The following is a 14,217-nucleotide window of genomic DNA, read 5'->3' on the forward strand; positions in this document are numbered from 1 at the left end:
CTTGACCGAGTACTGGAGGATCTAGTTTCAGAGTTGGGTGCAGTCTACTCGGGGCGCCGAGTCCTTGGGCCTGACAAGTGTGTTCATGTCTTGGGTTCTGTGGCAGCTACTTTAGAGGTGCCGTGGGCTGTACTCACATGCAACATCTGCAGTTCCTGCTTCTCGGCAGGTGGTCTTCTGTGTCCCAAGAGTGTCAGCGGCATATTCCATGGCTGTTCTCAGCACAGCTGCGCATCAACTGGTATCTCCGCAGTTCCCCCCTGTTGAAGGGATGCCTTGGCGCCTCCGCAGTGGATGGTGGTGGTAACCGATGCAAGTCTCTTGGGCTGGAGAGCCCTCTCCTTCTTCCACCTCTGGCACGGTGGATGTCACAGGAGATGGTGTGGCCAGTCGCCCACCTGGACTTGTTTTTGGTGCTGTTCATCTTCTAGCCTTTGAAGACTCGTTGGAGGCCAGTTGGTGCTTGTGCCGTTGGAGAGCATGACTGTAGTGGCTTGTTCTTCTACAAGGTGGGACTCTGAGTAGGGACCTGGCCAACAGGGCGTGTTGCCCCCATGGAGTGGGCAGAGGACCTTGTGTTCCGTTTCTCCGCGGCCCACTTTGTGGGCTTTTCCTATGGTGAGCTCTCTTTTTCTGCTGTCTTCTGGTCTTGGCGGAATGGTTATTCCGCACCAGTGCTTCTTCAGTTTGGCCTCAGATAGAGAACTCTAGAGGTAGATCTGATGGTGTCTCGGCTGGACGCCTAGGGGCCTTCTTTCTTCTGTCATTGTAGAGAGGGCGATTCAGCAGGGCTGATTGTTCAGCTGCTTCTTTAGCTAGAGGACATTCTTTGATAGTGTTTCATCCATGGCCTCTCTGCGACCAAGTTCTTTTTGGATCGCTCGCCATCGGGGATGAGTCATTCTGGTAGCTCGGGATTGTTGGTATTCAGATCTGGTGCGGCTCCTGGTGGCGCCTCTGTTTTGAATACCACTCGTCTCTGGACTCTTTCTTCAGAATGGAGGATCCCTCTTGCTTTGGTCTTACGGGCCTGGTTTTTTGAGAGGTTGACTCTGAGGAACAGGATTCTTCAGACACAGTGATTACTGCTCTGTTATGAGCTTGTATGCAGTCCACTTCGACCACATATTCTCAGATGTAGAGGATTTTTTTGAGGCATATTTGTGGCTCACGCTTGGTCTCCATTAGAGGCATCTGTTCCTCAGCAGTTGATTTCTTTCTGCAGGACAGGTTGCAGAAAGGCCTGTCCTCTAATTTGCTTTGGGTGCATGTGGCGATAACCTGCTTCTGGGAGAGAGTGTCGGGCTGTTCTCTGGCTTCACACTTGCAGAGTGCTTTGCTTCTCTGCTGCTGTGACCTTGTTCACATTGCAACCTCGTTCTTGTTTTCTGAGCCTAGCTTAGGACTCCTTGCCTACCAAGCATTACTTCGGACTCCTTTTGATGCTTTGCAGAAGGCTTTGCTTAGGAGATTACTCATAAGCGGTGTTCTTGGTTGCCAATTCTTCGGCACGCAGAGTGTCTGAATTTTTAGCACTGCCGTGCCGAGCTGCTTTTCTGCAATTTGCTGATTCTGGAGTGACCTTGCATATGGTTCCTTCTTGTCTTACCAGCTGTGGTTTGACTTTTCTTCCTTATCAACCTCTCTTTCTTACCTCCTTTCAGGAGGGGGATTCTCACGCTGATTATGCAGTGCTTTGTCTTCTGGATGTTGAGGGTTTTTCCCCGGCATTTGCAGATGTTGCATGTTTTTCAGTGTTCAAAAATGGTGTAATGTGATCAAACTTAGCCTTATGAATTATTCGAATGGCAGTAAGCGGCATAGATTCTTGAGCCGAAGGCCTTTTTATAGTGAATTACAATAGTCAATTTGTGATATGACAAGTGAATACACTAAGATATTTAATGCTGAAAAATGTTAGAGAGGTTGAACTGAATGAATAAGGTGTTTTCTGAGGACAAGCAGGCTTCTATGTTCTCACAAGTGGTGATGCTGATCCACGTCGCCCAGTTCGGTATTTACCAAAGCTGAAAGAGCTTTGTGGAGCGTGAGCACATGCGAGATTTCCTTCTCCCCCATTGCGTGAACGCGGTCTCCTCTGTTCTTCTTTTTACGCATAAGGAGAAGGTGGTTTCCTTGCCGTCTCCTCATTCGCTCGGTCTATTTTTGTTTCTTTTTTTGTGCTTTCTGGCTTTTTTTTGTCTTCTAGTTGAGCTCTTGTTATTGGAAACTGTTTTACCTTTCCTTTATTTTTCTTAGTTATTTTGCTGGTTTTAAGTTTTATTGTTTTTCTGTCATCATCGGGCCGCTTTTAGTCCTGATTTTGGCTGGACTTGCCCCTTTTTTTCAAGGCACCATTGCATCGTTTAATTTAGCCGAGAATGATTTTCTGTCCATGTCCATGAAGATTCACAGTGGCTTCAAGCGCTGTACCCGGTGCAATCGTATAATCTCGGGGAAGGACACCCATTCTTGGTGTCTAAGTGTCTTGGGCCTGACCATAGCCCTGCTAATTGTGTTCTCACTTTGCTTGAAGAACAGGACCCTCATCCTCCCTTATATGTCTCTCTGCACTCGCTGTTATAGAATCTGTTCCTGGCTCCTCGTCCCCGCCTGTTGTGCTGGTGGTCTGTACTGATCCCCCCCCCCCCCCATATGCGTTTGTGTGAATTTAAACATTTTTAATTAAACTGCCATTTCTAGCCCATTTTTACTTGGGCATGGTTCAGTATAAATCTCTTACACTTACTCTGTAAAGTTCACCATGTCATTCCGTTGTGGTGGTCTGCTTGTGCTGTATATTCACTGAATGGACTTTGATGCATTTGTGCTTTAGATATGCTATTAGTGTGTTATAATCTGCACATCTCCCCTCAGTTACTTGCATTCATAACAAAGGAGTATCTTGAAATCATGTTTAGTACTGATATTTTCTTAGGAATTGAATATATTTATAACTTTGAAAATAAGTATTTCACTATGCAGTGAGCTATGTATTTAGTTTTCCTAGTACTGCTTTCTGTAAGCTGACTTACGTCTCACTATAGCATTTGCAAGTTGATCACTTAGATGGCATGTGGGAACTGGGAATTTGCTCCTTTTGCTTTGTGGAATGCAGTGGTATGGTATATTGTAAAATGCACTTGCCTTATTTTATTACTATTTCACAAAGTAGCCACGGCGCCAAGTTCATACAAAGTTAATTATGTTCATTGGAATTTGGAAAATAAATCTTTTGGCTCGGGCTGTTTGCTATGAATGAATATTCCATCACTGTTTTCATTATTGCTTGCTATCACTACCAGTATTACATTAAGGGTGGTTAAACAATTAGGTATAAACTGTGTTGTTTATGACTTTACTTTTTTGGACTGTGTAATGGAAGTGAATTTTAAAGATTGTTTTTCAACTCTGTCTTGACCGACCAGTGCACTCGGGGTCTGTATTGTTGATTAGAAGTAATTATGTTTAAAAATGATTGTTTAACTTTGATTGTGTGAAAATATGTTGGAATGTAGAAGATAAGACACGGCTCTAATTATGGTGCTTGTTTTCGGAAGCTCAGCCTGGTCACCTGGACTTGGAAAACATATGACCACGTTCCCACAGTATGGCTTGTTTACCTAAACAGAGAAGCATTCTGTAATTTTCCTCAGCTCTGAACATGAGCTCTAAGCCTAATAAAAAGGGGGGTTGTTACAGCAGAGTGGGGGCTCATATGTGAGTGGATGCACTGTGCAGAGGATCTGTTCCTGGTCAAAGAAGCTCCTGGCTCTTGCTGTGAACCGGGCCTCCCCCCAGCTGATGTTAAGAGCCTGGATGATGTAAGGACCAGTGATGTTGTATGTATGTATTATTGCTTCTTTTCCTGGTCTAAGAACTCTTAGTATTGCTTAGATGTAGAGACCAGTGATGTAATAATTGTTTATAGATAGGCATTGTTTCTTTTCAGTTATATAGCTAATCATTGTGTTTATATAGCTAATGATTGTATATCTCTTAACCATTGTAGATTTTAGCAACTCTAATAAAGGTTTAATTTATATAATACAAATCCAAAAGAATCCACGGTAATTACTGAGTAGTCTGTGTCAGTGAGACAGGCTGTAAACATAGCAGTACAGACTGTTGGGTCTATCCTAGTGTACTGATCAGTTTGAGACTTCTGTGGATGGGGACAGAGATGACAGGGATGGGGACAAACTTTGTCCCCGCATCATTCTGTAGTGTGAGATTATAAGACCGTTTTAAATAATCTTTATATATATATATATATATATATATATATATATATATATTCAATTTATTTATTGATTTTCAATTTTAACAAGATTACACTTGTTTTGAAATACAGCAATAATAAGAAATTAAATGATTCTTCATATAAACAATAAAGCAAAATAAAAGAAAAAAAGATAATAGCATACTTTCACAAACACACGTTTTATGCTTCCTTAGACCCCATTTAAATCATAGGGCGATCAGAGTTAAGGAAGAATTATTATATGACCATATACAAAAGAAATAAGGTGGCGTAAACACTCCCATTTACTTTAACTATTACATTTGCTTAGAATCTAGAAATGATTTTAGACAATCTGGTGAAAAAAAGGTGTATTTAACCTGACCCAACCTAACTAAGCATTTGCACGGATAGGCAAGGAAAAACATCCCGCCTATCTCCAACGTTCTTGCTTTTAATGCTAGAAAAGCTTTCCTTCTCTGTTGGGTCGATTTTGTAACATCAGGGAAGATTTGTACTTTCACCCCACCAAAACAGGTTTGTAGATTTTTGAAATAGAGTTTCATTATATTGTTCAAATCCTGTTCAAAAATTAAGGAAACTATCAAAGTTGACCGATCTGCATTTCATTCACTGAACGCTCTAATATTGCTGAAATATTCTCAAGATCTAAATTAGTGTGTAATCTGGCCTGTTTTTTCCCATTCTCTCCTTTGGGACTTGGAATATAATATATCTTATTAACGGGCGGCATCGCTTCCAGGGGCATTTTTAAAACTTCATTTAGGTATCTTTTAAATAAGTCATAAGGATTAATCCCTGGGAGTTTGGGAAAATTCAGTAATTGCAAATTTAATCTTCTATTGAAGTTCTCAATTTGATCCAATTTCCTTCGGATGTCTGCATTATCTTTAACCACACTAACTTTGAACTCTTGAAGAGAATCTACTTTATTCTGGAAATCAGTCACTTTTTCAGCAATGTCTGTTTTTAACTGGTCAACTTTTAAATTCAGCTCTTGGAATTTTTTTTCAAAAGTACTCACTTCTCCTGAAGTTCGTTGTAATGTCCCATCCATTTTGTTCAACATTGTCCAAATCATTGCCAGATTTACCTCCTTCATTGTTCCTAATGATGTTTCTTATGCTCTCGGCATCTTCTCCAACGTTTCCAGCCCCTCTACTACTACTACTACTATTTAGCATTTCTATGGCGCTACAAGGCATACGCAGCGCTGCACAAACATAGTAGAAAGACAGTCCCTGCTCAAAGAGCTTACAATCTAATAGACAAAAAATAATTAAAGTAATCAAATCAATTAATGTGAACGGGAAGGAAGAGAGGAGGGTAGGTGGAGGCGAGTGGTTACGAGTCAAAAGCAATGTTAAAGAGGTGGGCTTTCAGTCTAGATTTAAAGGTGGCCAAGGATGGGGCAAGACGTAGGGGCTCAGGAATTTTATTCCAGGCGTAGGGTGCAGCGAGACAGAAGGCACGAAGTCTGGAGTTGGCAGTAGTGGAGAAGGGAACAGATAAGAAGGATTTATCCATGGAGCGGAGTGCACGGGAAGGGGTGTAGGGAAGGAAGAGTGTGGAGAGATACTGGGGAGCAGCAGAGTGAATACATTTATAGGTTATTAGAAGAAGTTTGAACAGGATGCGAAAACTGATAGGGAGCCAGTGAAGGGTCTTAAGGAGAGGGGTAGTATGAGTAAAGCGACCCTGGCGGAAGATGAGACGGGCAGCAGAGTTTTGAACCGACTGGAGAGGGGAGAGGTGACTAAGTGGGAGGCCAGCAAAAAGCAGATTGCAGTAGTCTAAACGAGAGGTGACAAGGGTGTGGATGAGGGTTTTGGTAGAGTGCTCGGAAAGAAGGGGTGGATTTTACGGATGTTGTAAAGAAAGAAACGACAGGTCTTGGCAATCTGCTGGATATGAACAGAGAAGGAGAGAGAAGAGTCAAAGATGACCCCAAGGTTTCGAGCTGAGGAGACAGGGAGAATGAGAGAGCCATCAACAGAAATAGAAAACGGGGGGAGCGGGGAGGTGGGTTTGGGGGGGAAAATGAGAAGCACGGTTTTGGTCATATTTAATTTCAGGTGGCGTTGAGACATCCAGACAGCAATGTCAGACAAGCACGCTGAAACTTTGGTTTGGATGCAAGGTGAGATATCAGGAGTAGAAAGGTAGATTTGGGAGTCATCAGCATAGAGATGGTAGGAAAAGCCATGGGATGAGATTAATGAGCCAAGGGAAGAAGTGTAGATAGAAAAGAGGAGGGGACCAAGAACAGAACTCTGAGGTACGCCGACAGGCAGAGGGATAGAAGTAGAAGAGAATCCACCAGAGTGAACACTGAAGGTGCGGAGGGAGAGGTAGGACGAGAACCAGGAAAGGACAGAGCCCTGGAATCCAAGTGAGGACAGGGTATTGAGAAGTATGCTGTGATCGACAGTGTCAAAAGCAGCGGAAAGATCAAGAAGAATGAGGATGGAATATTGACCTCTGGATTTAGCCAGTAATAGGTCATTGGAGACTTTAGTAAGCGCAGTTTCGGTTGAGTGGAGAGGGCGAAAACCAGATTGTAGTGGGTCAAGAATAGCATGCGAGGAGAGAAAATCAAGGCAACGGCGGTGAATAGCACGCTCAAGTAATATGGAGAGAAAAGGAAGGAGGGAGATGGGTCGGTAATTAGAGGGACAAGTATGGTCGCGTGAAGGCTTCTTAAGGAGAGGTGTGACCACAGCATGTTTAAAGGCAGCAGGGACAGTCGCAGTGGAAAGTGAGAGGTTGAGAATGTGACAGATAAAAGGAATAAGAGCAGGTGAGATGGCATTAAGAAGGTGGGTGGGAATGGGATCAGAGGAACAGGTGGTACATTTTGAGGAAGAAAGGAGAAGTGTAGTTTCTTCAATAGTAACTTCAGGAAAGGAGGAAAGGGAATGAGGGGAAGGAGAGAGAGGGGAACGGACTAGTGGAGGGAGAGGTGGTGAGGTAGAGAAGCAAGGTTTATCTTTTGAACCTTGGTGTGAAAGAATTCAGTAAGAGTCTGAGGAGATAATGAAGGGGGAGTTGGGGGAGGGGGCACCTCGAGGAGAGAGTTCAATGTGGTGAAGAGAAGTCGAGGATTAGCGCCAAGAGAGTTGGTCAGTTGGATATAATAATCCTGTTTGGCACGTAAAAGAGCAGATTGGAAGGAGGTCAGCATGAACATAAAGTGTAAGAAATCAGCAAGTGCCCGAGATTTCCGCCAGAGGCGTTCGGCGGAGCGGGTACAGGAACGTAGGTAGCGGATATTAGAAGTCAGCCAAGGTTGGGGTTTTGTACGCCTTACAGGGCGGGTCATCAAAGGTGCAAGAGTGTTTAAGGCAGAGGATAGAGTATTGTTGTAGAAGAAACAGCCTCGTTGACAGACATGGATGGTGCCACAGTAGAGAGGAGGTTTGAAACATGGGAGGATAGAGATGAAGGGTCAATATCGTGAAGATTCCTAGATAAATTAGATAAGATAGGACGGGACTGGGAGGGAGGAGATTTAAGTGTGAAAGTTATAAGATGGTGATCAGAGGCAAGGAAACTAGAAGGTGAACAGTTGGAGGAGAAGATGAGATCAAGACAGTGACCATTTTGATGAGTGGGGGAGGTGGAGCATAGTTGGAGATTAAAGGAGGACGTTAAAGCGAGTAACTTGGAAATATAAGAGTTCAAGAATAGCATGTGAGGAGAGAAAATCAAGGCAGCGGCGGTGAACAGCACGCTCAAGTAATTTGGAGAGAAAAAGGAAGGAGGGAGATGGGTCGGTAATTAGAGGGACAAGTAGGGTCGAGTGAAGGCTTACAACGTTCAACGTGCAGCGACGTCAGACTCCGAAGATGGATTGAGGTAGCAGCGCCAGCTTCTTTAAACAGCACGGAGTGACGGAGCCTAGGACGAAGAAGAACTTAAAAGCAGCAGGAGGAAGCGGACCTCGGCTGGCGGGGGTTGGGGTCCCCCGCCAGCAAAGGTGGGTGACGTGGCAGGGGGGGGGGGGGGTCGGCAATGGTGGCCGGAGGGGGGGGGGTCGGAAATGGCGGTGGTGGGGGCGGCTATAATGTGCCCCCTCACTCTGGCTCCGGCCCCCGCTACCGCCGACTTTCAGGTACGCCCCTGCTGGCATTCAATATAAACCTTTTTTTCCAGACCATATTTTGGATTAGTCAAAGTAAAACCTTTGCTGTGCTTTTATATGCTACCACTTTTGTTATGGTTAGGTCACTTTCATTTCAGTTTAATAAATCCATTCTGGGCATCCTGTACTGGAGCCACTGTTTCTTCTGCCCTGCTGCTTGAAGAAATAAGATTATTTCTATCCCTTCCCTCTATTTTATGAATATGGTACTGCTATAAAATATATTGTGAAGCATAGGCTAGCATTGCATGAACAGGTTGCCAAAACAGCATCCATTGGTTGGGGGGGGGTGGGGGGGGGGGGAGGGTGCTGAATGACTGTTTCAAGTCAAGTGGAGAGCTTGCTTGAATCAGCATCACTCTGTTCTTTTAAATATTTGTGCCTACTTTGTTTCAGCTTTTTCCTTGGTCTCTTATCTTGCTTTGTCCTGGTATACTGTATATAATTTGTTGCAATGCATGTTTTATATTGAAATAGCATGCTACTAAAGGCCACACACCCTTGCTCCCATATTTATGTGAAGTTTGAACTTGAACATGTTCGTGTGGGAGAGCTGTCATTAGTGGCCAAAGTATGCCTGCTGAATTAAGTGCTGCTCATTCAGCACTGGCGCAACTCAGGCAGTAGATGCCTTCGGCTGGCATGGCTTGGCACCCCCGCCAGCTTTGAAACAAGGGGGGGGGGGGGGGCCCAGGCCCACGGGGCCGCTTCCCCCGTGGCTACACCACTGCTTGTGAGGCTACTCTTGGCTTCGTTTTCTTTGGTCCTGCTGTTGTTTTAGTGATGGTCTTATTAAGCTGTTTGTGAATCTTAGGAACTTTATGAAACATTCTGTTTCCGATTGTCACTTTTATTTTAGCAACGAGAATTTTGTGAAGGGTAGGATTTGTCCCATGGAATTAATTACTCAGGCTCTTCAATGTGCTCCTGTAACAAGTTGTCCACTGGCAACTCTAATATCCCTGATCTCATTTGCCAGATCTCACCCCACCCAAGTATCTTCCACCACCAGTGAGGCTGAGTAATGCTTCTTACTTTGTTCTCCAAAATAAATATAGATATGAATGCCTTCATGATATAAGTGCTTTTACATAGAAACAGAGAAAAATATAGGCAGATAAAGACCATATGGCTTAGCCAGTCTGCCTATCGATAAAAAAAGAGGTGGGAGATGGATTATCCATACCATCATCTCTCCCTATCGCTCCCTTAGAGATTCTATTTACTTGACCCATGCTGTCTTGAATTCAGAAACTGTTTTTTGTCTCTATCGCTTCCACTGGTAACCATTCCACAAATTCACCCTTTCCATGAAGAAGTATTTCCTCAGGTTACTTCTGAGTCTATCCCCTTTCATCTTCATCCTATGCCCCATTTTTCGAAAGCTTCTTTCAGTTGAAAGAGATTCGCCTCCCGCCTTCCTTCCAAAGTATATACATTGAGATTTTTAAGTGTGTCCCCATATGCTTTATGATGACCATTTTAGTTGCCACCCTCTGGACCAGCTCTATCTTGTTTATATCTTTTTGATGGTGGGGGTCTCCAGAATTGTACACAATATTCAGTTTCCTACTGTTATGTGAAACATCACTGAACTTATTGAAAAATAAAGTAGTTCAAAATGAAAAGCTTTCAGTGTAGTTTGTGCCTTTTTGATAGATAAAATAATATAACACTGTAATATGAATTTCAAAATGAAAGTAATATATTCCTTGAATATGATTTTCCAGATTGTGTCATCACAAGCTCTACCTCTCCTGCCTCGCCTGTTCTTTCACCAGGAAATGGGAGTGAACTTGGAATTGGATCAATAGCACAACCAAAGAAAGTTCGAGGGGTTGGCTTTGGAGACATTTTTAAAGAAGTTCAGTGAAGCTAAACCAAGGCTTTCCAGTATTGAGACAGAGGAAAAGAAACCGGAAAAGGTATAGCCATTCATGTTTCACATGTTGCCTTGAGACACTATCATAGAAAAGACAGCATATTCTCCATTGACAACACAGTAATTGATAGCAGTAATTGGTGGCTAGAGTTGTATCTACCACTTTGAGCAGCTTACCCCCTCTATGCCTTTGTTTAGGGCTGTACTTGCAATTCCATGTAAGTTATTTGCTTTTAGTGGCATGCTGTACCTGTATTTCTTATTGTCAACAGACCAGGAATTGTGGTGTTGTATCCATCAGCCAGCAGGTGAGATAGAGAGTACAGAACTATTCTGCCCTTTAAGGCAGCGTACAGCAATTACAGATCAGTATTTCTCTATTTTAACTCATCTGTAGAAAGCTCAGAATTCTGAATTTCTTCTGCAGAATTCTGCCAAGGAACCACCATTGGGTCTGCCCTCAGCTTCCCCTCCCCTTCCCATAGTTCACCTAAACAGTGTAAGCCGGCAGAGGAGGAGGAAGTGACCCAATGTGGAGTGGTTCACTACCTTCTCCACCTGCTTGTTCAAAACTCTGCAGGGGGAGGGGGAAAGTATTTAGCTTATGTGTGCCAAGAGCAGGATGCCATGGGGAGAGGTATAGCGCACAGGCGGGTACCATGGAAGGGGGGGCAGAGTACATTGTGTTCCTTTGGAGGGGGGCAATGCAAATGTGTGTGCCATGGAGGGGGGAGCAGTGCAAGTGTGTGTGCCGTGGAGGGGTGGGACTACAAATGTGTGTGCCATGGATAGGGAGGGACTACAAGTCTGTGTGTTGCATGGGTGAGGGGGACTACAAGTGTATGTGGCATAGAGTGGGTGGGAGATCAATTGTGTGTGCCATGGAGGGGGTGGGGCAGAGCAAGCATGTGTGCCCCTTTGAGAGGGGGGGAAGAGCAAGTGTTTATGCGGGGGGGGGGGGGGAGAGCAAGTGTTTGTGTCATGGAGGGAGGGCAGTGCAAGTGAGTGTGCCATGGAAGGGGTGGGGCAGAGCAAATGTGTGTGCCCCTTTGAGGGAGGGACAGAGCAAATGTGTGTGCCCCTTTGAGGGAGGGACAGAGCAAGTGTGTGGGCCCCTTTGAGGGAGGGGCAGAGCAATTGAGTGATATGCAGGGGGTGGTATGCAGATCAAGGTGAGAGTATATGTAGGGGAAGGGGCAGAGCAAAGTGACACTGTGCTATGGAGGTGTGGGAAGAGGGGGCAAGAGCAAAGTGAGAGTGCCATGTTGGAGGGGGTAGAGCAAGGCGAGAGGGTGCCATGGGGAAACTTGGAGGAGACGAGGACAGAGTGTGGCATGCAAAGGGGGGGAACAGAGCAACACAGCAAGGTGAGAGTGTACCCTGGAGATAGAGCAGCTTTTAAACTAGAACCCAGGGGAAGGCCGACAGTCGTTCAGAAACACATGTTTGGAACAAGTATTTTTCAAAGATATCACCAAAACAGGGAAAATAGGCTATCCCGATAGCAAGGTTGGAAAAGGGACCATAGTAGGATCAAGTGTCCTTAAATAAAAATCAGACAAAAGATTGCAAATTAACACTGTCAACTACTAAGCAAGAATGTAAATAAGAACAACAAACATAGTTTGAAATGTCTATATGTCTGAGACCTGGTGTATCGAGTTGGTGAAAGGGTAGCTTTGCATGTTAAGAAGGGCTTTGAAATCAAATAGGTGGAACAGGATGGTATTCATCTCAGAGTAGTGATAGAATTGAAAGATGAACTTGCAGAACTATTGTTAGTAATATGTAATTTATTCTTTAAAATCAAGCATGGTACTGGAGGGTGGACAATGTACCACAATTTTAAAAAAGGTTCCAGAGGAGATCCAGGAAATAATAGACCGGTGAGGCTGACATCGTGCTGGTCAAAATGGGTAGAGACTGTAATAAAGAACAAAATTACAAAGCATATTCAAAACGCATGGATTAATGAAACAAATTCAACGTGGATTTAGTGAAGGGAGATCTTGCCTCACTAATCTACTACATTTCTTTGAAGGGTGAACAGACATGTGGATAAAGGTGAGCTGGTTGATATTGTGTAGATTCCAGAGGCAATTGGAGAGGTCCATGGGGTAGGAGGTAGTGTTCTATTGTGGATTAAAAGCTGGTTAAAAGATAGAAACAGAGAGTAGGGTTAAAATGGGTCAGTATGCTCAGTGGAGTAGGGTAGATAGTGGGGTTCCCCCAGGGGTCTGTGTTGGGACCGCTGTTTTTTTAAACATATTTATAAATGATCTAGAGTTGGGAGTAACTAATGAGGTATTAAATTTGCTGACAACAAACTGACCACAACTCGAAGGTGTGTTCTATTCTGGTCACAGCATCTCAAAAAAGATATAGTGGAATTAGAAAAGGTACAGAGAAGGGTGACAAAAATGATAAAGGGATGGGATGACTTCCCTAGGAGGAAAGGCTAAAGTGGCTAGGGCTCTTCAGCTTAGAGAAAAGATGGCTGAGGGGAGATGATAAAGGTGTATAAAAATAATGAATGGAGTGGAACGGGTAGACGTGACGCGCTTGCTTATTCTTTCCAAAAATACTAGACTAGGGGGGCACGCAATGAAGCTAGAAAGTAGTAATTTAAAAAGAATTGGAGAAAATTTTCACTCAATGTGTAATTAAACTCAGGAATTTGTTTCCATAGAATGTAGTAAAAGCACTTAGCTTAGTGGGGTTTAAAAAACGTTTGTATGGTTTCGTTAAAGAAAAGTCCATAGACCAATATTAAAATGGACTGGTGGAGACTATGACTGTGTCTGAATTTAAGAAAGCATGGGACAGGCACGTGGGATTTCTTAGGAAAGGAGGGAGTTTAGTGGTTGCTGTGGATGGCCATTTGGCTCATCTGCTGTCATGTTTCTATGAAGAAAAGGCCAATCTAGCTCTTGGTCCATGTTTTGCAGTGGGAGAAGTGTGGCTTGCTAAGTCACTAAGGGTGTGATGGTATGAATATCTCACTTTTTATGTTGGGGGGGGGGGGGGGATTTCCTGATGTTTTTGAAGCATGCAGTAATTCATACTTTTGAGGCCAGTGAAACCAAAAGACAAACAGTTGACTGCTTAGAGTGCAATATTTGGGGGTGGGTGGGAGTGTTAAGACCTACATTTCCCCCAGCCCATCCTTGTCTACTGTTCTGTGCTCAAGATAATTTATAATTCCGTTGCCACCCCCCTCCCCCCAATACTTGCTACACCTCTTCCTTGTGGTCAGAACCTGATACTGCATATTGGTGGGATGAAGATGCTGACATTCCTCTTGCTTCTTTGTTGAACGTGCTGTGTGGCAATCAGTGGGAGTTTACTATGTAGGGCTGAAGCTGGCTGTTAGAGGAACTGTCGGAGACCACTGAAGAAGTTGAGTGCACAGCCTCTGGAGTAGGGTAGAACTTATTTTTGAAGTTTGTAAAAATGAATAATTTATACCCCATAATTTTTTTTTTGTAAATATGAAGAAACATTTATTTATTTATTTATTTTGTTACATTTGTACCCCGCGCTTTCCCACTCATGGCAGGCTCAATGCGACAGGCAATGGAGGGTTAAGTGACTTGCCCAGAGTCACAAGGAGCTGTCTGTGCCTGAAGTGGGAATTGAACTCAGTTCCTCAGTTTGCCAGGACCAAAGTCCACCACCCTAACCACTAGGCCACTCCTCCACTCCACAGAGTCAGAACATGAAATTGATGATGGTAGCTCAACAACGCTGTTGTTCTGAAAGCATCAAATAGTAGTAATTCTGCGATCTTCTCAAGGTGTTCTTGAATATGGGCAGTTGTGTACCAAATTAGTCTGTCAATATTTTGCAAACTACAGTGGAACATCAAATTGAACTTGTAACATAAGAATAGCCATACTGTGTCAGACCAATGGTCCATCTAGCTCA

At 43.8% G+C, this 14,217-nt stretch overlaps 1 protein-coding gene across 1 annotated transcript in view; it reads left to right on the forward strand.

The window, feature by feature from the left end:
• CD2AP (CD2 associated protein) overlaps window positions 1–14,217 on the forward strand; it is a 442,106-nt gene that overhangs the window by 217,643 nt on the left and 210,246 nt on the right. Inside the window, 2 exon segments of the mRNA XM_030198789.1 lie at window positions 10,139–10,277; window positions 10,279–10,333. Of these exon segments, the coding sequence (XP_030054649.1) occupies window positions 10,139–10,277; window positions 10,279–10,333 (194 nt within the window).

Source organism: Microcaecilia unicolor, chromosome 3, assembly GCF_901765095.1.
Source record: "Microcaecilia unicolor chromosome 3, aMicUni1.1, whole genome shotgun sequence".
Lineage (NCBI taxonomy): Eukaryota > Metazoa > Chordata > Amphibia > Gymnophiona > Siphonopidae > Microcaecilia > Microcaecilia unicolor.